This window comes from Pipistrellus kuhlii, unplaced genomic scaffold (genome assembly GCF_014108245.1).
Source record: "Pipistrellus kuhlii isolate mPipKuh1 unplaced genomic scaffold, mPipKuh1.p scaffold_m20_p_20, whole genome shotgun sequence".
NCBI lineage: Eukaryota > Metazoa > Chordata > Mammalia > Chiroptera > Vespertilionidae > Pipistrellus > Pipistrellus kuhlii.
This window is the reverse complement of record NW_023425516.1, coordinates 19,732,482-19,757,212: the sequence shown is the minus strand read 5'-3', so window position 1 is coordinate 19,757,212 and position 24,731 is coordinate 19,732,482. Positions and strand designations below refer to the sequence as shown.

General features: G+C 55.6%; 1 protein-coding gene across 2 annotated transcripts; it reads left to right on the top strand.

Moving 5' to 3' along the window:
- Window positions 1-23,879, top strand: TBC1D10A (TBC1 domain family member 10A). 2 transcript variants are annotated; one of them, XM_036449109.2, is made up of 9 exons: window positions 1-302; window positions 15,937-16,036; window positions 19,784-19,891; window positions 20,613-20,719; window positions 21,311-21,425; window positions 21,501-21,566; window positions 22,145-22,334; window positions 22,433-22,587; window positions 23,071-23,879. In XM_036449109.2, exons 1-9 carry the CDS (start codon window positions 94-96, stop codon window positions 23,527-23,529), a joined length of 1,509 nt encoding a protein of 502 aa, XP_036305002.1. In that variant the 5' UTR covers window positions 1-93; the 3' UTR covers window positions 23,530-23,879. The 2 variants fall into 2 exon arrangements, with proteins under 2 accessions (XP_036305002.1, XP_036305003.1); XM_036449110.1 differs by lacking the exon at window positions 1-302 and adding an exon at window positions 4,360-4,415.
- The last annotated feature ends 852 nt before the right edge of the window (window positions 23,880-24,731 follow it).

Sequence of the window (24,731 nt, the reverse complement as noted above, 5' to 3'; positions counted from 1 at the left end):
CGGCGGCGGCGGCTGGGCGCTGGGCGGCGGGGCAGCTCGGGCGGCTGAGGTGGCGAGGTGTCCGCGGAGGCTGAGGCGGCGGGCGCGGCCGTGATGGCGAAGAGCCCTGGCGAGAACGGGCCGCGATCGCCCGCGGCCGGGGGCAGCCTGTCGGGGACCCGCGAGAACCTGGCCCCGGGCCCCGACGCGGCCGCCACCGACGAGCTCAGCTCCCTCGGCTCCGACTCGGAGGCCAACGGCTTCGCTGAGCGCCGCATCGACAAGTTCGGCTTCATCGTGGGCGCGCAGGGCGCCGAGGGCGCGTGAGTAGCGCCGGGGGCCGGGGCCGGGGCCGGGGCCGGGGGCCGGGGGCCGGGCCGGGGCGCGGGACCCGCGGGGCAAGGCGGGGGGTGGGCTCCTCGCGGACCGAGCGCCCTCAGGGCCGACCGGCGTGTCCCTCTCCCGACCAGGAACTACGGGCCCCCTCTCCCCCCGCCCCGCCCCCACTTGCCCCCGGGCAGACTGACCCCGCTCCTGGGGCTCCCAACCCACTGCCGACCGGTGGACCCACAGGCTGAGCCCACCTCCCCCCTCCGCCCCCCCGCCCCCTCCGGGGAAAGCCCATGGGTCCTCCCCCCAAATTCAGGACAGACACTGCCCCAGCGTCACTGCTGCCCCGGGCCTTAGGGCTGATTGCCTTTGCCCCTCCACAGGCTACAGATGGCTGCCCCTCCCCCAGCAGGCATTTTCTGCACCCCTCTACCTCCCCCCGCCCCAGACGCCATTGCCTCACCACCTCTCTGCCCCTCTCCAGGGGACATCGTAGGCAGAGGTCAGAGGGACACACTATCCGGCCCCCTTCTCGCTCCTCCACAACAGAAACAAAGACCTCCGGACAGACAGCCCCCTCCCCTCCTAGGAGGGTCCCAGGGTGCCCCTCCACCTCAGAGGCAGTCCCCCCTCCCAGCACCCGCAGGGTGACAGCGCCTCCCCCCCAGCACGGGCTGCCTGCCTGCCGGCTGGTTCTGTGCATCCTCTGGAAATGGGCGAAGGGGTGCAGAGGGGGAGCCGGCGGGATCCGGTCCCCGATCCCCAGAGCACCCAGGCCCTCCCTCAGCCGGCAGCCAGGGAAGTGGGAGGCCCTGGAGCACCCCCTTCCTTCCCTCCGAGCTGGGCAAACTGGGGAGCCACTCTGCCTTACGGAACCCCCAGAGCCCAGTCCTCGGAGAGATGGGGTGCAGAGGCTGACAGTCCCCTTAGGGAAGACCGACTCCGGACCCCCCGCTCTTACCCCAGCTGTGCTCAGAACAGACAGCCCCCCAAAATCACCTCGGGGGGCCGCCGTGACCCCACTCCCGGGGTCTTCCTCCACACCCCTCCATGGCCCCCGCAGCCTCCCTGGCGACTCCTGGAGGTGTGAGAGCTCCACCCCACCGGGCAGCCCCGGCAAGGTCACTTCCGGGGTGCTCCCCAGTCCCCGGGCCGCTCCTCTGGAGACACGTGGGCCCCTCCCTCGGGAGAGGAGCTCCCTTCCTCCAGCCTCTGCCCCTTTGCTCACCCCGGGCTGAGCCTCCCCGTCCAGGGCTCAGAGCGCCCCCCCTCGGACCCTCTTCCTGTTTGGTCCCCGGGGATCAGCTGTGAGAACCCAGAGGGGACTGGAGGGGTGTTTTCTGATCGAGGGGCCCGGGAGGGGCGGGGGATTGAGAAGTGGAAAAGGAGGCTCCCGGTGTGTTTGTGGGCTCTGGGAAGGAAGAGCTGGGATTTGCTGGTGGATTCTGGGAGATAGGAGGACCTGCTGCCTGTTTAGCGGGCGGTTAGGCGGACCTCAGGGTGGCTGGACCTCAGGTACAGTGCAGAGTGCTGTAGTGGGGAAGGGCCGGGCCGAGGAAGCACTCACACTTCCTGGCTGTGTGACCTTGGGCAAGATCCCGAATCTCTGAGCCTGTTTACTCTGTAAAGAGCAGCGGTAACGCCTCCTCCCCAGATGACTGGGGTTAAAGCGATCAGGCACGTGAAGGGGTTAGCACGGTACCTGGCGCGGATAGTGGCCCAGAAAACGTCAGTTTTCTTCCTTTCCCTTCTAAGGGTCTGAAAGCTGAGGGGAAGAATGAGGGCGTACCTCTGGCATTTGGAGACAGAGACCGAGAGGCCCCAGTGGGAGCACCTCCCTTTGGCTGTGGTCCCCAGCCAGGCCGCCAGACATCTGCCTTCCCACCCTCTAACCACAGCGCCGGCTCTGCAGACTCCCTCTGCATCGCTGTGTCTGCGGGCCCCGGCTGAGGTGGGATCCCAGGACCCCTCCTCCCTCCCTGACTCACTTTCTTGACCCTGTTGGTCACCCCAAAATCTCTGGTGTCTGAAAGCTTTGATGTTCCCTGCGTTGTTTATGTTGTGGTTCCAGAAAAGCCAAGAGTAAGTCCCTGCCCACAGCCGGAGAGGGGAAGTTAGGCGAAGTTTCAGGGTGACCGCCCTGAACCCGGTCTCGTGGTTGAGGGCTAGGAGTCCATGTGCTGTCCCGAGGAGTGAAACATTAGCACTGATGGCTGCGGTGGAGATGGCGGGACTCTGACTCCGGATTAAAGGTCCATTCCAGGCATCCCGGGCCAAAGGTTGTCTCAGAACGGTCAGTTTTGACAGGTGTCGGGGGTCGGGGATAGGGAGAAAAGGAGGTCAGAGGCCATCGCACTCAGGTGCCTGGCATGAGAGCATCTTAAAATTACAGACTTTTTGAGCTGGACAGAATCTTAAGATTGATGAACTTAGCCCTTACACATTATACAGATGAAGAAACTGAGGCCCGGAGAGGAAAATAACTATTTGATATTACACAGCATATTAGCAGAACCAGGGCTTGAAGCCAAGGTTTCTGACTCCCAGGTCAGGACAGCTCCCACTGCCTTCCCACCCGTTAATATGGTCTATGGTCCTAGCGGAATCAGGTGCTGGACAGGCAGGAACTTACTACCCTCACCTTCCTGGGCTCGGCTCAGCACCCCTGACTCCCTCGGCAGTGTGGGAGTGTGGGAGTGACCGACCAGCTTAGGGCTGGCACCGGACTTCCTCACCTTTTCCCCGCAGGCCTGCAGCACAGTCAATACTCAGTATTTATTCACAGAAGGACTTTTACTGACAGATGTTTTAAGTCAGAAAGCTCAAAGTGACCTTAGAGATGGCTGTCCTCCTACAGTTTATCAGATTGATAAACTGAGTCCTGAGAGCAGTGATCAGCAGCCTTATCTCTTCAGTCTATTAGGAGCACCATCAGGAATTGAACCCAGAACTGATCCCTAGCCCTAAGCCTTTCCTACTTCTTCACCTTCCCTGTCTTTGAGCTTACTCTGCAGGGAACATTTGGTGGGACTGGGATGATCACTCCCCGCTTTTGAGCAGAAGCCAGTAAGTGGGGAAAGGAAGGGAAGCAGCCAGCCACTGCAGGGCCCTGTGGGTGGCATGGGCACAGACGGGTGCTGGCAGCGTTAGCATCTTTCTCTTTCCCTTTTGGCTTGGCTGGGAACGGAGCTGGTCGCTGAAGCCCAGGAAGGACCAGAAGCGGAGGCAGAGTGTCCTCAGCGGGGAAGGTGGGAGGAGCCATGTTTCTATGCCTATAAAGTTGGGGGTGGGAGGAGCAGACCAGTTTTGTGGTGTGTTTTTTGGGGGGGTGTCCATTTTGTAGGATAGAGGACGCAGTCAGGAAGGGAAAGAAAGATACAGATATTAACTCACCTGGCCTGAGGGAGATACCTCACCTCCCTCTTCTTTTCCCACGTGATTGCCAGCACTGGCCTGAGGCCGGAGCTTCCCACCCAGTCCGCTCCGTGCTACAGGCCAGATGAGGTGAGGAGCCATGTTCTCTGGGATCCCGTGGGTGTTGGCTTCCTGTTAGGGGAGAGAAGGATTTGAATTGGGCCCAGGGGAGAAACATCTGGAACAGCAGTATTGTCTTCTGCTGATTCAGTTCTCCTGTCCCTTGGGTCCTCCACTACCCCCAGCCAATTATGGCAGGCCTATGACTTCGTAAATCATAGCTTCATCATTTTCTTAATTGGCATCCCTATAGTTTGATCTGTGCCAGGTTTTTGTTGGGGTATGGCCAGGGCCCTCTTGGCAGACCAGAGCCTGCCTCCCTGCCTTCCCACCACCTTCTCCACTTTACAGGCTCGGAGCATCCTATTTTCTTGAACTATAATAGTATAGTCCCCACGAGAGCACAGAGCTGGCAGTAGAGTGGTCCCTGGGTGGCCCATCTGGAAAGAGGCAATTGCACATGTGGGCCCTGGCCTGTGACTAGACCACAGGCCCTCCATTTTCCCTCCTCCTTCTCATCCTCTGGCTTCAAAGGAAAATCCGGTTCGGTGGCCCTGTGGGTGTTCTGAGCCTCAGACAAGACTCGGCTTGATGAAGGAGGGGGCCAGCGCAGCAGCTGCTACCCTGGGAAGGTGCCTGAGTGTCCGCCTGTTGGGAAATCCTAAGCTGTGGGAAAGAGATAAGGTGGTGGGGCCTGCTTGATGTTTTGTCCTCCCAGCATCTGTGTGAAACAGGACCTCCAGAGGGCCAGTGAGGCCTGGCTCTGGGCCAGCCGCCCAATCTGTTCTCACTAAGGTGGGGGAAAGAAAGTGCTCGGTGCTCCTTCCACAGTCAGGCTCCGGAGTCCTGCCTGCTCCACTGGCAAACCAGTGCTCCCGCTGCTTCACCTGCTTAGAGGCCCCCTCTCCGGATTTCAGGGCAGCTGCCAGCGTTAGCTTTCTTGACTTCCTCTTTCCCTTCTTCTCACCCCACCGTGCTCCATCCTGTCGGGCTCCTCAGAGGCTCTCACAGTTTAGCTCCTCACTGTTCTTCAGGGAGGAAAATAGAAACAGGCTCAGGAGCCTGGGAGAGAAAGTCAAGGTTACTTTTGCTAGTTTATCCATCTTAGCAGTGGGCTTATTTACAAAACATCTATTGAGCGCCTATTCTGCCAGCCCCTGTGATAGGGACAGGGAATACAGAACTGAACAAGATATCTGTGCCTTGTTGCCCTCAAGAGGTTCACAGACTGTTGGAAAGTGAACCACACACAAATCGTTCTAATGGTGAGCAATAAAGGCTATCCTTGAGGTATGTGGTTGCTGTGGGAATATAGAGGAAGAAGAGCCAGCTCCACCTACAGGAGCCCGGAAAAAAGAAGTGGCACTCGATCCGGGGCTCAGAAGGAGCAAGGGAAGGCATTCCATTGGATGGGAGGGAATCGTGTACAAAGTCGGAGAAATGTGTGCAGAGATGACAGGAAGAGCAGGAAGCCGGAGGATCGTGTGAAGCAAGAGGAGGCTAGGAAAGTAGAATGGGCTGACCAGGACTAGCTTTGAATAGCAGACTGAGGTCCTCTGGGTTTCATTCATCAAGGCCAGCCTGGTGCTGGCGTGGGAGGTGGTATTGAGAGTGGCTGGGAGAGTTTGGGACAGCGCGGAGGGGCTATGGAGAGCCGGGAAGAGGTCAGAGCTGTGAGGATGAAGGGGCCAGCAAATCAGTAGGGCCTGGTGCCTGACTGGCTGTGTGGTCTGATAGGGAGCTGGGAAGGCTTGGGACAGGCTGAAGTGGATCTGGACTCTCACCAAACCCATCTGGGGGCTGTCCAGCCACGGGGAGGGAAAGATGACTGTGATCTTCCTCTGTTGTGGACAGCAAGCTGCTGTTGACTCTGCTTTGTCACAGCCCTGGGCTCCCCAAGGTGCCTGGCATGGCTGGCATGCCCAGGGCACGTCAAGGGGTTCTTTGTCTCTCTCTCTCCAGTAGGAGAGTGGGTTAGCTGGTCTGGTTGGGAGGGGATGGGAGAAGGGTACTGAGCTTTGTGGTCTCTGCCCAGTAAACATATTAGATGGCCAGGAAGGCTGCAAGGAGAGAGGAGTAAGGCCTAAGGGCATGGAAAACCTGCCTTAGGAGGGTAGGTTTGGGGTTTGGGCACAGTATTAGCTGATCAAGGGGAGGCAGATGATAGCTGAGGGTTGGCTTGACCTCACCTCGAGTTATGTTTCCTGGAGCTGGTGCCTCAGCTGGGATGGGTGGAAGCAAGTCCAGCGCCTATAAGAAGGCGAACACGTCAGCTCTTAGGGGCACAACCAGCCATTTCTCAGAGCTGGCGATTCTGGCTGGAAATGTGGACTTCGGCTCGTAGTGGGAAAGGGCTCTGCCCACTCCACCATTGACCTTTGTGGGGTGCAACTTAGGCAGGTCCCCTCACCTGACCATGGGGTTAATGCTCCCCGTTTTTCATTGAGCTCTTACTGTATGTGCAACCATGTGCTAGGCTTAGGGGATACAGACCTGGTCCTGCCCTCCCAGAACTGAGATCCTAGCAGGATGTCAGACATTCAACACGTAGTTAGAGGAATGCCTGTGTGCGGAAGGATTGTGAGGATCGAATGAGATAACTGGTTAGGAGCACGTGTAAACAAAGACTGCTGGACAGGGGGTCAGGAGACCTGAATCCAGGGCCTCAGAGGGCCCCCAACTTGCTATGTGACCTTGAGGAAATCGCTTAAGCGTTCTAAGCTTCAGTTTCCCCTAGATATACACTGAGGCAGTTTTAGTGGGATGATGTTGACTAGTTCCTCAGCTTCTAACATTCTGAAAATGACCTTGGACTATACGAAAACTGCTTTGAGAAGTTTTTTATGAGGCACCACACACATGCAAAGAGTTGTCACGGCACAGCCTACCGAGGCCTGTGCTCCCGGCATGCTCTGCTCCTCCTGTGAAAGGATCTCTCTTTGTATGTAGAGCCAGTGGCCCTCACATTTTTGGGAGTGTAATCAAATCAAAAGATGCTTTGATTTGTCTAGTTCTTTGGTCTGCAAAGTGCTTTCAGCCCCATTGCATAATCCTCGCAGGAGCAATGGGAAATCAGTAGGGTGAGTTTTATTTGACCCAGTTTGTAGACAAGGAAACTGAGACTGAGCAAGTGATAGAACTGGGCCTGGAACCAAGGACTCCTTCTTTCCAATTTTTCATTTTACCAAAGCCAGTGGCCACCTGTGGCTTCTCCTCCCCCTCCCTGTCCCAGCCTAAGACTGCAGCTCAGCCCTCAGTACCTACTCTTCTCCTCAAGTCGGTATTTGGCTTAGTTATCATAATGGATGGCATGCTTCCTGTCCCATTTCTCCACGCACAGCCACTCACACAGCCCAGGACAGGGCAGAACCAGGTGGGTAGTGAGGGGCCTAGGAACACAGTGCCGAGAACGGTTATTCCTCCTCAGTGCACTCTGGGGTCTGGAGACTGTGTGTCCAGAAGTGACCATTCCCGGCTAGCAACTTTTGATATCAGTGCTTTCCTTTCCCTCTCTGTCTTGGTTTCACAAAAAAGAACCCAAATTTGGGCCTGGGAGAGCCGGGTTCAGAACACCAGCAGACCTGGCTTCCCGTCCTGGCTCTGTCTCTTTCTTGCCATGTCACCGCTCTGAGACTGTAAACGGGCCAGGGGGTAGCATTGGGAGAAGGGGGTGTTATGAGGATCTAGGAAGGCAACGTTAGTAAAGCGTAGTCTCTGCCACAAAGTAAGGGACCCAGGGCACATAGGGACTCTTAAAATTGGAGTATGAATTATACTCAGAGGTTCACGTCAGGTCTTGGCACAATGGTGAGGGAACAAGGAAGCATGGTGTGAAGATCCAGATTGTCTCATGTGCTCTGCTGCCCACTCCCCCTTGGGCCTTGGGGGTGCAGCAGGAGCCGATGCCACTCAGCTTGTCGTCTGGAGCTTTCTGGCCTGCCAGGGCAGGTTGGAAATCCCCCATCAGTTCCTCATTGAGTCATCTGGAACAGTCTTCAGGTGACCCTGACTCCGAGGGCCCTCATTTTCTCCTTGGCCTGTGACGACAAAGCAGAAGTGAGAACAGAGGTGGGTCTCTTGAAAGAGTCACTCAAAGCATGCAGCCAGAGGCTGCCTGGGGCCTGTGTCCTCCTGGGTAGTAACAGTCTCTTGTGGACGGAGTCAGAGCTTATTTCATAATTCCCACCACCCTCCTGTGTTTTTTATAGACTTTCATCCTGGCCTTCCAGGCCTGCCCCTGAGTGACCCCGTCCATCCTCCCAGCACGGTGATGCCATTTCATACGAAAGCCTGCCTGGTGGACCAGTCTTTCACTGACACCACTTCATTTTATTCGTTTAATTCTGAGACGTACTTATCATTGTGATCCCCATTTTACAGAGGCAGCCACCAAACTCCAGAAAGGCAGAATGACTTGTCAAGCATCACACCGTTTATGGCTCTGAATCCACCAAGGTCCAAACTCCCTGGGAGCAGACTGTGTGCACTCTGCCGGGTGGACAGCACTCCGTCTGGAGTCGAGGGATAGAGCAGGAGCGGAGCAGGGCTGGGTCGCCTCCTAGAGCTGTCCTCTGCTCACCTTGGGCCTCGGATAGTTACTGACCGGCTGGCTGGCTGGCAGAGGAGAGTGATACTTACAGGACCTTCCCATGGGCTTGTCAGGATTAAATGGATTAATGTGAGTTAGTGTTGAGCACCATGCCTGCTGCAGAGCAAGTGCCTGGTAAGTGTTACAGCGGACATTCAGTTACATTAATTGGATATTAGAATGATAATGTTGTAAAAGGCCATCATCAAGTACATCTGTGCTCGGTCCTGTGCTGGAAGATGCAGAGCTGGTAGCAGGCCCGAGAGGGAGCGCTCTTTATCAGGCACTGTCTGCTTACCCACCTGCTCTTAAGGTGGAGGACAATATCCTGTCTCCCTGACGGGAAAACAAACTGGGTGCCCGAGGACACAGAGCTAAGGAATCTCTGTTCTAGGCCCGGGACTGGGCAGAGACAGAGCCAGGCAGAGCCCCTCCCTCCAGGGACAACTTTGTGGAATGCTGCCTCAGCAGAGTGGACAGTGGGTGGAGAAGCCTCGCCTGCCCTACTGGACTGCTCACATTCCGCAAATCAGCCAGGCCCCGTTCTGTTAGCTGTGCTGGCTCTGCTGGGCCTTCCGCCTGAGCGCCCTTTCCCCTCTTAGCCTGGCCATGTCCGGTCACTCTTCAGGGGCCATCTCCAAAGTCAGCTCTCCTTTACAGCTTCCCTCACCATCCTGCTTCCACCCCAGGGCTCCTCGCAGTCCCCTAGCACCTCCTACGTGCTCCTGTGACAGCTTGTACGTGTGCTGGTTATTTACTCACACCTTTGTCTCCTATGACAGACTGACCTCCTCAAGGACACGGAATGTGTTTTTTCATATTTGTAGACTCAGGGCCTGGAACCCAACCCCTAGAGCAGTGGTTCTCAACCTTTCTAATGCCGCGACCCTTTAATACAGTTCTTCATGTTGTGGTGACCCCCAACCATAAAATCATTTTTGACCCTGCTAGCGGTTCTCAACCTGTGGGTCACGACCTGCAGGTTGAGTACTGCTGATGTAGAGCCTAAGACCATCGGAAAACACAGATATTGACAATACAATTCATTAACAGTAGAAGAATTACACTTGTGAAGTAGTAACAAAAATAATTTTGTGGTTGGGGTCACCCAACATGAGGAACTGTATTAAAGGTTAACGGCATTAGAAAGGTTGAGAACCACTGCCCTAGAGAGTTGTGTATGGAATATAGTGAGGTGCTGATTGTGACTTGTCCCTGGAGTGGTCAGGAAAGGCTTTGTAGAGATGAGAGGAAGCTCTGCATGAGCCTCAGAGGATGAGTGGGACTGAGTAAGAGTGGGGTAGGGGTGAGGGAGGGCAGCTCAGAGGGCTATCTAGAGATAGGACTAGGGGCGAAAGAGGGATCTCTAGAGGGAATAGGAGTAGCCTGAGATTTTGTGGGACAAGGAAGGCAGTGGGGGCCCTTGAAGGAGTCTGGGCAGAAGAGGGACCTTATGTAAGTAGTGATTCAAGACAGATTTGGTAAGACATAGCAGTAAGATCTAGCAGTTTGGTAAGGATGCCTGGTGGCTGCAGGTGCCCACAGTGAGATTGCGATCTGAGGACCCCGTTGTCGGAAGGGGAATCTCAGGCATTCTTCCCGGTAGGGGTGGGGGCTTGGGAAGGGGTGTTTTCAGTTGTAAATAGTCTCCACACTTTTCTGTAGTTGTCCGGGAGAGCTGGTCTGGGCTTTCTGCTTTGCTCAGTGCCTTTCCCTAGCTGGGGGGAGGGGGGAGTCCCTGCTTTTTAAGCCAGCAAGGCGGGCGCCTAAAGGAACCATTTCTTCTGTCTGAATCTCAGGGTGGGGGTGAGGGTGCTGAAGCTGAGCAGAGTGGAAAGCTGGGCAGAGACCCAAGGCACCGAGGCCAGTGAAGGATCAAGAGAACCTGTTTACCATTGTGCACTGACCCAGGGCTGGAAAGAGCAAGGCCAGGGAATTCCGAATGGGAAAGGGAGGCAGGCCGAGAACTACTTTGCATTGGGAGTGGGGGATGGGGGGGTGAGGGGAAATGAAGCAAGCCAGACTCTCACACCCACTCAGGGAGCCTGGACACTGCCCTGCCTCCAACTCAGGGGCTGCCAGACCACAGAAGGGAGCACCAGGCCGCTGCGCACCATCTTCCTTTTCCAGACTGACTCACAGTGTGGCCTCTGGGCAACAGGCCTCCCAGCCCTCACTGTGGCCTTTGGCACACCACCGACACATCCTCTCTCGCATTCCAGTTTCCTGTGATCGGTTATGGTGGCACCAGCACAAAAGCCATTTGTACTGTCAGTCATCACCACCTCTTAGGTGAATGAACTCCAGAAGTGGTTGCCCAGTGTGCAAAGTAGGTCAGCTCTCTGTTTATCCTCACTTCTTCCAGCTCCTGGGGGAAGAGGGGGTGTTCCCTGGAGCTGTGATTGTCCATGTTCTCTCTGAGCTTTCCACATTTCCATGTTGCTCACTCCTGCCCTTCTCTGCCCAGAGGGAAGCGGCTTTCCTGGGGAGGGCAGGGGAGGGAATGTGACAGGTATTGAAGCGAGGTTACATGGGCACTCTCTTTATGGGACAGTTAGTGATCACGTGGCAGCTTTCACTTCTAGGTTGTGCGACCTTGGACACATTACTCAACCCTGCTGAGCTTGAGTGTTCTCGTCTGTGAAATGGAGATACTGGAGGCTTCCTTGGGGAATTGTGTGCCTGTGCAGTGCGTGGCAGAGCCAGGAGACCGCCAGTGCTGGGAAAGTGTCAGCTCTTACTGTCTCGTGTGATCTTCACCACTACCCTCCGGGAAGGTGCACTGTCTCCGTATTACCGAAGGGGAACCGAGGCTCAGAGCGTGGAGCTGTCTGCCCCTTTACACAGCCACGAAGTGGTGGAGCTGGGATCAGAAGCCAGGAATCAGAGCGTGTGTGTCATTAAATACGTTCCTTAATCTCTTGGGGCCTCAATTGCTTTTGTGTAAAATGAGGAGAATCCTGCCTTGTGCATGCGTATGTGGCTGTGTATATGGACCAGTCAGGTGAGAAAAGGGATGTGAAAGTGTCAGGTAAGCTGCAAATGCTATTTGCTGGCCACCCACCAGGCTGGGCTCATATATTTATTGCTCATTGAAGCCCTATAAAATGTGAGGTGTGTGTAACGGTCCCACTTAGAGATGAAGGTAATACTTAAGGGGGGCAGGGATTTTGCCCATGGTCTCAGGTGGAGGATCTGCAATGGAGGCCTGGGTTGGTAGGCTTCTCTTCACTCTCCCCCACACCCCACTTGGCCTCCCCAGGGGTTGAGATGAGGAGAATCAATCCTTCTGGCCCGTGACCTTGGCTTTCTGATGGGCTGTGTTTTTCTTCCTTTGGGCTCGTTTGGAGAGTAAAGCTTGGAGGAAGGGCTTAGATTGGTTCCTGGGGACCTATCTTCCACCGCCACATGAAGGGGTCATGGGCACAGGGGCCATACCTGACCGAGCCTGCCAACCAGAAGGGCTGTGGTATGCCTGGGCAGAAAGCAGACAGCTAGAAGGACAAGGCGAGCAGGAACCCTAACTTGCAGTCTCAGTAGCCTTGGGAAACAGTCTCTGAGCTCCTAGAAGCCCCCAACCTCTGGGTTTGGGGTGAAGGCTAGGGGACTGAGAGCCTACAGAACAAATGGAGTCAGTGGTATGCTGCTGACACCTTGGGCCATGGCGTAGCACCGCACAGCTAAGCCTCGCTCAGCCCAAGAGCCCAACAGAATCTGGGACCTGGGGCTCCCTGGCAGCCCTCCTCTGCCTCCTCTGTGCCACTCCCTCAGGAGAGGGCGGCTGGCAAACGGAACATTGCCCAGTCTTGCTGTCTCCAACGAGGTTCAGCTTGAAAGCTGCATCCATTCATCATATTGAGCTCACGGAGCTTTGCTAGATATGGGCACAGCACTCACTGGGGCGGTCAGGAGGAGGGGGTTAGACTGTCTCCAGGGACTTGGGGCCCAGAGCTACAGCTGGACGGCAACATCTTTAGAACAGCCTTCTTTCCCCACAGCTCTCCCCAGGGAGTCAGAGGCAGTGCACAAGTCACTGTGGCAGAGGGGAAGTCCTGGTTCCTGCCATTTATTAGCTTTGTGACTGCCTCTCTGATTGGGTCAAGTTTCTCATGGGCCAAATGGGAATAGTAATTAATCCATGAGGGATCCACCGCACTGGACTGTTAGGGCACAAATAAAATTTCTAAAGGCGGCTTGTAGCCCCCAGTGCAATGCCGATGAAAGGAATGATGTCATGGCGAAACCCAGGCAGGCATCTGATGAACACTGCCAGTGCAGGTGCGAGTTACAGGAGTTAAGACCCAGTCCAGTGGGTAGGGATAGTGCAGAGCAACACGACCAAATTGCCGTAATGAATTGCTCATTTTATTTTTATTCTTTTTTAATTCTCTCCCGAGGATATTCTTCCACTGATTTTTAGAGTGGGAGAGGGAGGGGAAAAAGTACAGTATCGATAGAAACACATTGATTGGTTGCCTCCTGCAGAGCTCGGATCAGAGCCCAGGCTGGGGAGGAGCTTGCAACTGAAATATGTGCCCTTGACCAGGATCGAACCAGGGACCCTTTGGTCTGCAGGCGGATGCTCTATCCACTGAGCCAAACTGGCGAGGGCGCCAGTGTTTAACCTGGGCTGCTAGAGACTGTTCTCAGTAAGTTCTTTTGGTTGCAGACTGCTTCAGGCCACCTTACGGTAAGAGGGGTTTTCTGGAGGATGAGTGAAGCCCTCAATCCTGAAGCATCCCCATGGCCACACGGTCAGCTCCCAGTCACTGGAAATTGGCTCATCTTCTCCTCACTATCAGGAGAAGCCACCTCAAGGCCTCTGTGCCATCATGCTTTGCAGGACAGGCTGACCTCAACTTCATCTCCTGGCTCCTTTCTGGGCACCCTTCGAGGGTCAGTTCACAATGCAGGCCACCTGATCATATAGGGGAACTGAGGCTCAGAGAGGCCAAGGGCCTTGCCTGTCATGGAAGGAATTCCTATATCAGACAGCCGTTTGATCAGATGCCTTTTGAGGTCCTCACTGATTGGACTAGAAGATACACCACTCTTCTGACTTTTAACAAATAGATAGCCTACAGCACTTCGGGTGCATCCTGTGCATGAAGAAGTCTCCCTGCAGTTAGAGAGCATGCGCTGTGCTGAGAGCTGGGTACAGCCAGACCTGCAGTGTCTCCCTTCTCCCCAGGGGTTCAACTCTGCTGTTGGAGGAGAAGGCATTCAAATGGCACTATTTCCTCAAAATTTTTTCAGTTTAAGGTTTTAAAAATCAAAACAGAATCTTTCCATTGACATGTACATTTAAAGTAGTGGTGGATTTAAAAAAAATTTTTTTTGTATATTTCTGAGAAAATCTTGCCAAATCAGTGGTGTAGCTTAAAATCAGTAGTGTCTTAGAATCCAGGAAATATGGTCGTTTGTTTTGTACCCAATTGAAATTCCGGTTTGCGGTCTGATGTTCAGGCTTTGAAACTGCCAAAGCTGTTATCTGTCATCAGTTACAGGAAAAAAAAAAAAACAACACAGAACTTGAATGTGCTCCCCTGTGTGTCTGCATTGGACAAAGTGGGTATTTCTGAGGCCCTGCAACTAGAGCTTATCAACAAAGACAGACCTGAAGTGTTACGTGGGGATTCTTTGAAAACTGGCAGTCTCAGGTGAACGCCTTGCCCTGTATGAGCCTTAGTTTTCTCACCTGCTAAATGGCGAATCTGATCAGATACGATCCACAGCCATGACTGCCAGAACTTCTGGTGGACTGACTCAGTGTGGACACTCCCTTCCATTCAGTGATTAGGAGGCTCATCCTCTGACTGCATGGCTGAGTGTGTGTAGGTGGTGAAAGGCAGGAGACTTGTGATGCGTGGTTCTCTGGTTTCCGCTCCCTTGGCGTTTGGGGTTGCAGGACCTGATCTGAAGGTGTGTTTTCTCTTCTCAAGGAGGGGAGTGTCCTCATGCCTTGGTTCTGCCTCTAGGTGGTGAGCGGGTCAGAAGTTTAAGGCCGGGATGGCCAGTGTCAGAGTGCCCAGGGTGGCCGGGTTTGTCTCCGGCTGTCCTTCCCCAGCTGTTGAGCTCTGAGGCTCTTTGCAGGCGTGTGCAGTTCCCCAGAAAACTGGCACTGACGGAGAGGACCGGCCCCCTGTGTCTCAGAGGCCGGGGCTGTGCCAGGGCTCCTCCCCTGCTCTTCTAACCAGTAAAAGTCAGCAGTGCATTTCCTTCCGGCAGAGCGAGAATCAGATGAGGCCTGCGCCCGGCGTGGCCTCACCATGTCCTGTTCCTGAGAGCCTCGCCCCAGTGCCTTCCCCGCTCTCTGCTCCGGGAGGCCAGGCAGGGCTGAGTGCAGGCTCTTGGCTAGGATCGGACTTGGGTTTGAATCTGGGTTTTTCCACTGATTTTCTGTTTCACTCTGAGCAAGACATCCTCTCTGGATAGCTTACTTCTCAGTATTGTCAAGGACTTTTTTTAAATTGGGAAAAAAAAAAAAAAAAAGCCCAAAAAGGAAATTTAAAAGATCCATAATCCACCACTTTAAAAATAACTTGAGTAAGAGATTGTGTGTATTAAGAGGTATACATATCCATTTTGTTGTTGTTTTACTGATATTGCTCTATTGGTTAAGTAGTAAAACATATGTAAATACTCAGACTGCAAATGCTCGTCTCCTCTTTCTCATTGCCCCTGGAGACTCACTGCTTAGAGGAAACGCACTCACTTAAGTGCCTCTGGCAAAGGCAGGAATTCCTACCCCAGCCCCTCAGCTGCTTTGGCGCATGTCTGCCCGCCTGCCTGGGGCGGGTCTCCATGCTAAGGTCTTCTCCCCACTGGGCACTCAGTGCCAGGGGGATGTTAATGCCATGAGGTCCAGGACTTTGGTCTGGTCACATGAGTGCTTCCCCACAGCCTGCCCAGATGCCCTGGCCCTAGCACAATGCCGACACAGCCGTGATAGCTGCTCAGTTGGTAGATGGGTGTACAAATACAGGTGGTATTTGTTGGGGCTTTGAAGTGTGTGTAGGATTTTGATTGGTAGAGACAACTTGGAGAGCGTTCCAGCAAAAGGCCTGGCATGAGCAAAGTTTGGGAGATGGGAGAGGGCCAGGGTGTAATTGGGGAAACTATGAGTAACTCGTTTTGCTGGAGTGAAGAGGTGAGTGTGTTATTTCTGTACTTGTTGGACTAGTTTTTTCATCCAACGCTGCACTTTGCAAGAAGGCCCTCTGAGGAGGCTTATTTATCAGGACAGATCTAGAACAGGAATGTTTCTTTGGTGCACAAATGCAGGCACTCCGGCCTCTGCCTCCGAAAGACATGGTGACCCTTGGCCCCTTGACACGTTGGGGGAGTAGGCACTGGAACCTGGTGTGTCTCTGGACTGTGCCTTTCAGGGAGGGGGCAGCGTTTCCTCCCTTCTGTGTCAGGACATTCATGCGTTAGCAGCCCCAAAGGGGACGCAGGGATGGAGGGAGGGGGAAGAAAGATGACTGACGACTGCTGGCTAGGGCCTAAGCCAAGGCCTTTGCTTCTCTTGGCACCTCTGACCGGCCCTGCCCTCTGCTCCACAGGCTGGAGGAAGTCCCTCTGGAGGTGCTGAGGCAGAGGGAGTCCAAGTGGCTGGACATGCTCAACAACTGGGACAAGTGGATGGCCAAGAAGCACAAAAAGGTGAGGACCCCGCCATGAGCCTGGGGCTGGGAGACGGTAGCCGGGGGAGGAAGAGGGAGAAACTGTTAGCTTGGAGGAGCAGGGGCTTCTCCAGCTGCCGCTGCCTTAGGTGTGCCCCATCTGCCAGTCCGCAGTGGAGCAGAAGCTGTGTGGAGGGCAGTGCCAGCCTTCACTTGGTCCTCACAGGACTTCAGACTCATGCAGAGTTTGTCCTGGAATCACACTTCAAAGCTGCTCTCAGCTAAAAGCCCCTCTAGGCAGCCTTCCTCCACCCCCTCCTGGGGGAGTCCTCACTGCTGCTTAGTCTGGGGACTTTATAATTCTCATCATAGCTAACTTGTGGAATGTTTGCCGTGTGCTGGACACTTGACTTGGCTAATCCTTATAACTGTCCGGTGAGGTTGGTAGTAATGGTACCCCACTTTACAGATGACCTGCAGAATTAAAATTTGAACCCCGGTGTCTAATACTTTTAGGGCCTATGCTCTTTATCACCACAATAAGGGGATTTCTTTACCCTGTAGGTTAATTTGGTGAGTTTCCTTTTGCCTCCTGGCCAAAGCAAAAGCGAAAATGCGGGTGGCCTTGTGTAGTCCGGCTATCTTTAGGCACCAACTCTATTGTCTGTTAGGGATGTCCTCCAGTCTTATATGTGTATGTGTGTATTGGTATTTTGGCCCCATTGGCAGGTTCTAGTTACTCCCTGGCCTAGTGGGGGTCTGTCCAGAGCCTCACAGCGGGGGTCTCTGCATAAGTTCCTAGTGCAGAGAGTGAGCCCCTGGCTCACTGTCATCAGCTGGCACTCTGGTGTGGTCCAGGCTGGCACAGCTAGCTGCAGGGCCTAGCAGAAAGCTCAGGATCAAAGGTCAGGTACAGCTGGGGCCCAGCCCTGCTGCCTTCCTCCCTTCATGTCCAAGGTTAGCTGTGTCACTTCGCCCTCACTTGTCAGGTGGGAATGACAGCGCTGTTGCCAGGCTCTCCCAGGAGGCGGTGGCTAAAGCCGTGCCCGGGGAAGAGAGGTGCAGCGAGGCCTGGGCTCTTTCCTGCTGTTCTCTGTGGGCGTGAGGGCACTCATTTTTGGCTTATTATTAGAATGTCTTTCTCTCTTTCTCGTCTCTTTTTAAAATTTTTATTTTTAAGGCAGGGGCTCCTCACCTGCCTCCAGTCAGACTCTGGGGTCTATGTTCCTGCCTCCTCACCCCGCAGGCTCTTACCTGAGCTTCAGCTCCTCCATTGTGGCCACTAGTGGCTCTGACCTTCCTGCTGCAGCTCCCTGCAAACGGGGATTCCAGAGGGCTGCCCGGGGAGTTCCTCTCAGCTGAGCCACCAGCAGCACTTCCTCTTCCCCTTTGCTTCCCTGACACTGTGGTTAGAGGCTGAGGGCTACCCTGCCCAGCAGGGGCCACCACAGGAGGTCTCACCCGCCCCTACCCAGAGGCCCTAACCTTCTGCTCTACGCCTGCCCCTCAGCTGTGGCCACAGGGGCCCTGGGCGGTTTGCCTGCCTGACCGTGCAGGCTTGGCTCTCCTTCATGGCACAGGAAGGGCAATACCTGTTTCCGGAAGTGTGTTCAGACCCAGCACTTCTCCTGGACTTACCGGAGTCCCCGGGAGGGGGCCCGGCCTGTGGCTAGAATGCTGCCTGCCCCGATGGCTCTGCTGGAGCACTGCGTTCACAGGCAGCAGTGGTCTCACACCACTCACAGCGGCTCCTTTCCCGAGGCGTTGCTCTGGAGAATGAGAATCCCTTATGCTCTCTGCTTTATGCTTACTGATCCCCGTCGTTGCCTTCTTCCCTAAGGTACTGATCCCTGTGCTGAGGAGGATTCCAGAGGCCAGAACGGGGAAGGCTAGCTGAACTGTGGGTCTCGCTCCCCAGCCCTGAGCCTGAGCAAGGGCGCGGCCTCTGGGAGAGCCTTGGCGGACTGAAGGTGTTCGGGGGGGCTTCCGGGGCAGACCACATGTGACAGGGCTGTGATGATGGCGGCTGGTTCGGCTGCTGACCCTGAGGGGAGCCTGAAGGCCCGTGACTCTGGGCTACACTACATCCCTTTGTCGAACCCTGCCCCGACCCAGTGGCTTCCGTAAGGAGACCCTTGTCCCACAGCCGCAGGAAACTTCCCAGAGTCCGGGGCAGTTCCCTTCCGCTCCCTCTCTCTCCCCACTTCCCAGAGCTTCAGTCTGGCTCCTGTGACCAGTTACTCTGCTCTTCCCCCACTGCCCTCAGCCTCGGCCTCCTTCCTGGTTCTTGACTCTCTCTGACCTTGGAAAGTTTTCTCTTGTTTGTGCTGGTCATCAGGAAGGCCTGGCTCCCTGCCTTCCCGCCTCTGAGGGTTTCAGGGGGATTGTTTGAGGGGGTTTCCAGGTGAGAGGGAGGTAGGTGTGATCCCAAGGCCCTGAGCTCCTGGGATGGAGGGGTGGAGAGGAAGACAGCGTTTATTGAAGACAAACTGCTAGGCATGGTCCTCCCCCAATTCCTTTTTTTTTTTTTTTTTTTTTTTTTTTTTACGAAGAGCCAAACCCAGGCAAACAGCTGAACCCATGCTGAAGGGCGGAGCCTACCCCCCAAGAGCCAAGTCTAGACCTAAAGAGCTGACCCTCGTCCTGAGGGCGGAGCCTAGCCCCTAAGAGACTAGCCTAGCCTCAGAGTCCAGCTGAGCCCTGAAGAGCTGGAGCTGGTTTCCAACGGCTGAGCTTGGTTCCCAAGAGCCAAGCCTAACCCAGAAGATCCCCTCACCCCATTCTGATGGAATCCTAGGTAGTGTCATTCTGATATTAACCATCAGGGGAGCTGCCTCAGAGCCTCATCCAGCCCCAAGCCCAGGGTGAGCTTGGCCTGCTCTGAGAGGCCAGTGAGGTCAAAAGTGCACGGGACTGGATCCCTCCAGCCTGGGTAGTGTAGCTAGGAGCTAGTGGGGTCCTCTATGGTGTGGTCACCTCTGATGACTTGACCTTATTCTTCTTCTCACTCTTTGCCTCATTTTCCCCATTTGTGAAAGACATGATGGCTTTTCATCATATCTTTGTTTCCTGATAAAAATAGCTAGGATATGAATTGAGCACTAGCTCTGAGTCGCGTGCCACCCCAAACGCTTCCTCTCTCACCTCTCCAGTGAGAGGTGGGGAGGACCTGTGCCATTTTAGCACGCAGGCTAGCTGCCTCTGATCGAGGGAGCTCAGGGCTGGGGAGAGCAGAAGAGAGGCAGGGACTCTTGACCAAAACAAAGAGGAAGCCTTTGTGATGAGCTCCGATCTTCCTTCTAAGTTGTGCCGAGATCTCTCCTCTCCAGGCTGGCTGTGTCCTGCCTCATGGCTACTTAAACACTCCCATGAAAGTGTCCCAGCCACATTCTCCACATTCTTGGTCATTTCATGAGCTGCCCTCCGTGCGGCTATGGCTGTGCCCCGCACTGTGCAGATCCTTCCTGCTGACATCCTGTGGGCGCCTCCAACTTGTATTGTTCCACTTTGATTCCGAAAATGATTAGAATTTGTGGTAGACCTCAGGAATACTGTCGCTGGCCTGGGGGATGTGAGGACTCTGCCATCACCTGGTGGCAGCACAGTTAATTGCATCCCCCCCTCCAATCATGGGATCTGCATTGTAGCAATAGTAGGAAAGTCCTCTTTTCTCCCCTTGCGATGTGCTCACTGAGGGCCTGCCATGCCCAGCAGAGGGGCTGGGCTGGCACAGAGCCCAGGGAGCTGCTGGGTGGATCACTGGCACTCGCCTCTCTTTCACTTTCAGATCCGTCTGCGGTGCCAGAAGGGCATCCCCCCTTCTCTGCGGGGCCGGGCGTGGCAGTACCTGTCTGGGGGCAAGGTGAAGCTGCAGCAGAACCCTGGGAAGTTTGGCGTGAGTTGCCTTTCCTCTACTCTGTCCTTCCTTCCTCATCTCCTGGCATATTCGCCGTGGCCGTGATCCTCCACGCATTCACCCAGACCTCAGCGCTGTGAGCAGTGGCAGAACCACCCACCAAGTACTTGACTGCCCATTCCAGCTTTTTCTCTGGGCAATCACTCAGGTTTGCTTTCTTTGGCTCCGTGGGCCCCTCCCAGCTCTTGTTTATCAGGAAGGGACACTTAGACCAGGGCTCTGACTGCCTTGGGCAGTGTGCTTAGGGCCTTGGGGGTCTGCCCGGTAGGACTACAGAACCCTGAACACTTCCTGGCTTCCATCTTCCACTCTTTCTCTTGTCTCGTCCAACACACCAGCACCTGATGGTGGGAGCTCAGAGTTAGAGAGAGCAAAGAGAGGCGGATTCTTGACCAAAATAAAGAGAAAGACATTTTGATCAGCTCCGATCTTCCTTCTCTCTCTCTCTCTCTCTCTCACACACACACACACACACACACACACACACACCACACTTTCCCTACAGGGAGACAGGTAGCACAAGAGTTGGGATTGACAGCTCTGAGTCAACCTAGCTTCCAGGCCCAACGAGATGCCACCATTTTTCTAATGACAAAGCCTGGCAGATGGCTTTTCTCTGGCCCGGGGCTCTCCAATACTTGGAACAGTTGTGTCCTCCTAGCCATCAAACTCCTAACACATCCCCTTGACTTACTTCCAGGAGCTGGATATGTCCCCTGGGGACTCCAAGTGGCTGGACGTGATCGAGCGTGACCTGCACCGACAGTTCCCTTTCCACGAGATGTTTGTGTCCCGGGGAGGGCACGGGTAAGCAGGCTGGGTGTGGTAGTCTGGTGGTGGCTTTAGGCCCTGTCCCTCAGGAGCCACAGGAGGTAAAATGAGTCTGGGGGTGTTATGGGGCCCAGGAGCTAAAACTATACTTTCAGACTTTCTTTGGTTTGGGTCTGATAGTCCTCTTAGCATCTCTTACCTCTGGGCAACTTTCATCATTTATTTCATCATTGCCCGGCCTGATCATCCTCTGGAAACAGGTTTTAGCGGGGAGAAGGAGTGTTAGAGAGAGTGGGGTGAACAAGGGAATGTAGGGAGAGAGGTGGCAGGCCAGGGGACGGAGACAGATACTGGGATAAAGGTGGGCTGGCTGAGGTGACCCTGCTTTCTCTGAGGCTCTGCTCTCGCCTGTCAAGTGGGGAAGCCCTTTTCTTCCTCCGTCTTCTGGCCACGTGAGAGTCTATGTGCTGCAGTGGGAGACTGACCCCTTTGTGACCACAACCAGGCCACGTCCCCGCTCCAGAGAAGTACAAATTCTGAGACAGGTCTGGTCTAGTGCGGCCCGGATGAGGGCAGTGGGGGTCAGAGTCACAGCTGTCATTCCTGCAATGCTTGGCATTTCTACAGTCAGCAGGACCTGTTCCGCGTGCTGAAGGCCTACACGCTGTACCGACCTGAGGAGGGCTACTGCCAGGCCCAGGCCCCCATCGCCGCTGTCCTGCTCATGCACATGCCTGCTGAGGTACCACCGGCCCCGGCAGGCAGCGGGGGGCAGGGAGCACCCAGCAGCAAGGCCTTATGTCTCTCTCACCCACAGCAAGCATTCTGGTGCCTGGTGCAGATCTGTGAGAAGTACCTGCCCGGCTACTACAGCGAGAAACTGGTGAGTGCTTGCTGGGCCCAGGCCCTGTCCCCAAGCCTCTCTCTCCGCAGGCACTCCTGCCCCTGTTTGAAACCTTCTCAGCCTTCTGTTGCTTTCAAGCTAAGTCTGCAGGCCTGCAAGGGCCAGGTCTCCCAGGCTCCAGCACCATCGGCTCCACACTTGTTTCCATCTCAGCCTTCAGCTGTCTGGCCACTCCAGTGCGCCATGTGCCTCCCTGCCTTGACCTTGGCACAGGCTTAAACCTCTGTCCCTTTCCGTCCCTGCCTCCTTCTGATAACGCCCCCTTTCTGCCCTCAGGGAGCTTTCCTGGACCCTTAAAAGTGGGACTCTGGCACATGCTTACCCAGGGTTCCTGTTCCTGCCATGTTCTAGGCACTCAGTCCCCTCCCACTCCCCTCGTCTGTTTGCTCCTGTGATTCATGTCTTCACTACATGCTCACAAGGGGGACTGGCTGGCTGTTGGCTCATTGTATCCCAGAACCCACCTGAGGAATGAATGAATGCTCGCCTGGTCTGGGGCCTGGGTGTAGTCCTGCCCTGGCTGCTGGTCCATGGTCACGGTCTCACTGTTCCCGCAGGAGGCAATCCAGCTGGATGGGGAGATCCTCTTCTCGCTGCTGCAGAAGGTGTCGCCTGTGGCCCATAAGCACCTCAGCCGGCAGAAGATCGACCCCCTGCTCTACATGACAGAGTGGTTCATGTGTGCCTTCGCCCGCACCCTGCCCTGGAGCTCTGTGCTGCGCGTCTGGGACATGTTCTTCTGCGAAGGTACCAGCCTGAGCTCTGGAGTGCAGCTCACAGGGGATCTCTATTTTCAGGAACTCCCTGACGGCCCTCTTGCACTCACTGCCTGCTCCCCCGTACAGGAGTCAAGATCATCTTCCGGGTGGGCCTGGTGCTGCTGAGGCACGCGCTGGGATCCCCGGAGAAGCTCAAGGCCTGCCAGGGCCAGTACGAGACCATCGAGCGGCTGCGAAGCCTCAGCCCCAAGATCATGCAGGAGGCCTTCCTGGTCCAGGAGGTGCGGGCCACACCTTCCCCTCACCCCTTGGAGGGTGTAGTCCCCTGCCCCCGAGGGTGGGTCATGGTGCCAAGCTCAGTGCCCAGCAGTCAGCATGGGGTGGTGGATGCCATCCTATCTGAATGAGAAGAGGCACGGGGAGGCCTATGTCTGGGGCCTTCCGTCCTGGACCTCTCGGGGATGAGGAGAGCTGAGCCCGTCACCTCTCTTCCTCTGGCACCACACCCACAACTTGGCTTTAATTTCCCGTTTTCTTTCTTTTGTGGATTCTCTCTCAGGAGCTGTAATTAGCTGACACATAATTAGGCGAGTGGAGTCATGAGGGAGGGCAGCGGGTCTCGGGTGCCTGGCTCACCACCGCTAGGGGACTTGTGACCACCACAGGGGCCAGACCTTCATTCTTCCTATGGTCAGCCTTAGAGACCAGGACTGGGGGACTCTAAGTTCTTCCTGGTGCCCACCTGCCTGTCACTGCTCCCGCAGGTGATCGAGTTGCCAGTGACGGAGCGCCAGATTGAGCGTGAGCACCTCATCCAGCTGCGGCGCTGGCAGGAGACGCGCGGTGAACTGCAGTGCTGCTCGCCACCCAGACTGCACGGTGCCAAGGCCATCCTGGAGGCAGAACCAGGCCGGCCCACCCTGCAGCCATCACCGTCCATCCGTCTGCCCCCGGACGCCCCGCTCCCTGGCTCCAAAAGCAAGCCCAAGCCGCCCAAGCATGTTCCGAAGGAGCAGCAGAGGCAGCAGAAGGCGGGTGGTCAGCTGGACAAGACCCCAACGCCAGGGCAAGCCAAGGTGGCGATTGCTGGCGGAGATGCATGTCCTCCGCAGGAAGTGCCCCCGAAGGACCCAGCCCCTCAGGACTCAGCTCCCCCGGTGTCAGCCCACCACTGCTCCCAGGAGAGTCTGGTGTCCCAGGAGAGTGAGGACACCTACTTGTAACCCTGGCATCTCAGGCCTCCAGGGCGGGGTCTCCACACACCTACGTGGTTCACGGACTGACACATTCCAGACTGCCCCCCTCTGAGGGTCCGGCTGCTGGCCACTGGGTGCAGAGACTGGCTGGCCCAGGGCAGGTTCTGCCTGAGCCTCCTTATTTATTTTCTCCAGAGTGGAGCTCGGGCGGACCCCGCTGGGGCAGGCGGAAGTGAGGGCCTCACTCGGGCCTCTTCTGGGGGCATGCTCCCAGGGCTAGGGCACTGATGAGGGGAGAGGGTGGGTGCAGGGTGGGGGACTCTCTGTGTAAAATAGAAACATGGTTTTGTACAGAAATAAACAGGTTTGTATAGAGAGCTGGTGTGCAGCTAAGCGCTGGGCAAGGGGGTGCCACCACCCCTGGTGCTCAGCATCTCTCCCACTTCCTCCAGAGCCCTCATCCTGGCCTCGGCACCAGAGCTCTCTGAGGAGTACCTTATCAGAGGGGATGCCGAGTCCAGGGCCAGCCCCCTTCCTGGTCCCCCTTTCCCTTACTCCATCCCTCAGCCCTTGTCCACCATCTGGGAGTCACCAGGGCTGGAGCCCAGTGCTAAGGCAGAGTGGGCATATTCCCCAGGCCTTGATTCCTGCTCATCACGGATGGGGTGGGATCCCTAAGATCGATCCTTTTGGAGTATTCTCCCTAAGGCCTGGCCTGGATGCTACTTTGGACCTGAATAAGATTCTTTTTTTTTTTTTTTAATTGATTTGGGGGAGAGAAGTATTTTGTTGTTCCACTTATGTATGCATTAATTGGTTGGTTCTTGTGTGTGCCCCAACTGGGGATGGACACCGTAATCTTGGTGTATTGGGCCACCGCTCTAACCAACTGAGAAAGGTTGAGTGCTCGTTCCGGGCTGGGTGCTGGCACCATGGGTGGGAGACCATGACTGCCCTTACACTTACAGCCAGCTTTCCATGGGGAGGAGGGGAGAAGGCTGGGTCTTTGATAAAAGGCCACCTGTCGCTTACTGAGCACTTAGCATGGTCCACGCTGGGTTGGTTGCGTCACCAGCTGATCATCAGGTGGGCTCTGTTATCTCCATTTGACAGGTGCAACAGAGAGCCGAGTGAGAGGTGAGCTGGTCCCAGCTTGCACCCGGAGCCCCTCAGCTACCCCTCCTGGCCATGGAGGGCCAGGCCGGCTCTGCGGTCACAGCCTGGTGACT

Bases quoted from the DNA above. Each gene is read 5' to 3' on its own strand.
- TBC1D10A (XM_036449109.2), top strand. From the start codon at position 94: ATGGCGAAGAGCCCTGGCGAGAACGGGCCGCGATCGCCCGCGGCCGGG. The intron at 21,567-22,144 runs GTGAGTGCTTGC...CTGTTCCCGCAG, and splicing joins GCTACTACAGCGAGAAACTG to GAGGCAATCCAGCTGGATGG. The intron at 22,335-22,432 runs GTACCAGCCTGA...TCCCCCGTACAG, and splicing joins GGACATGTTCTTCTGCGAAG to GAGTCAAGATCATCTTCCGG.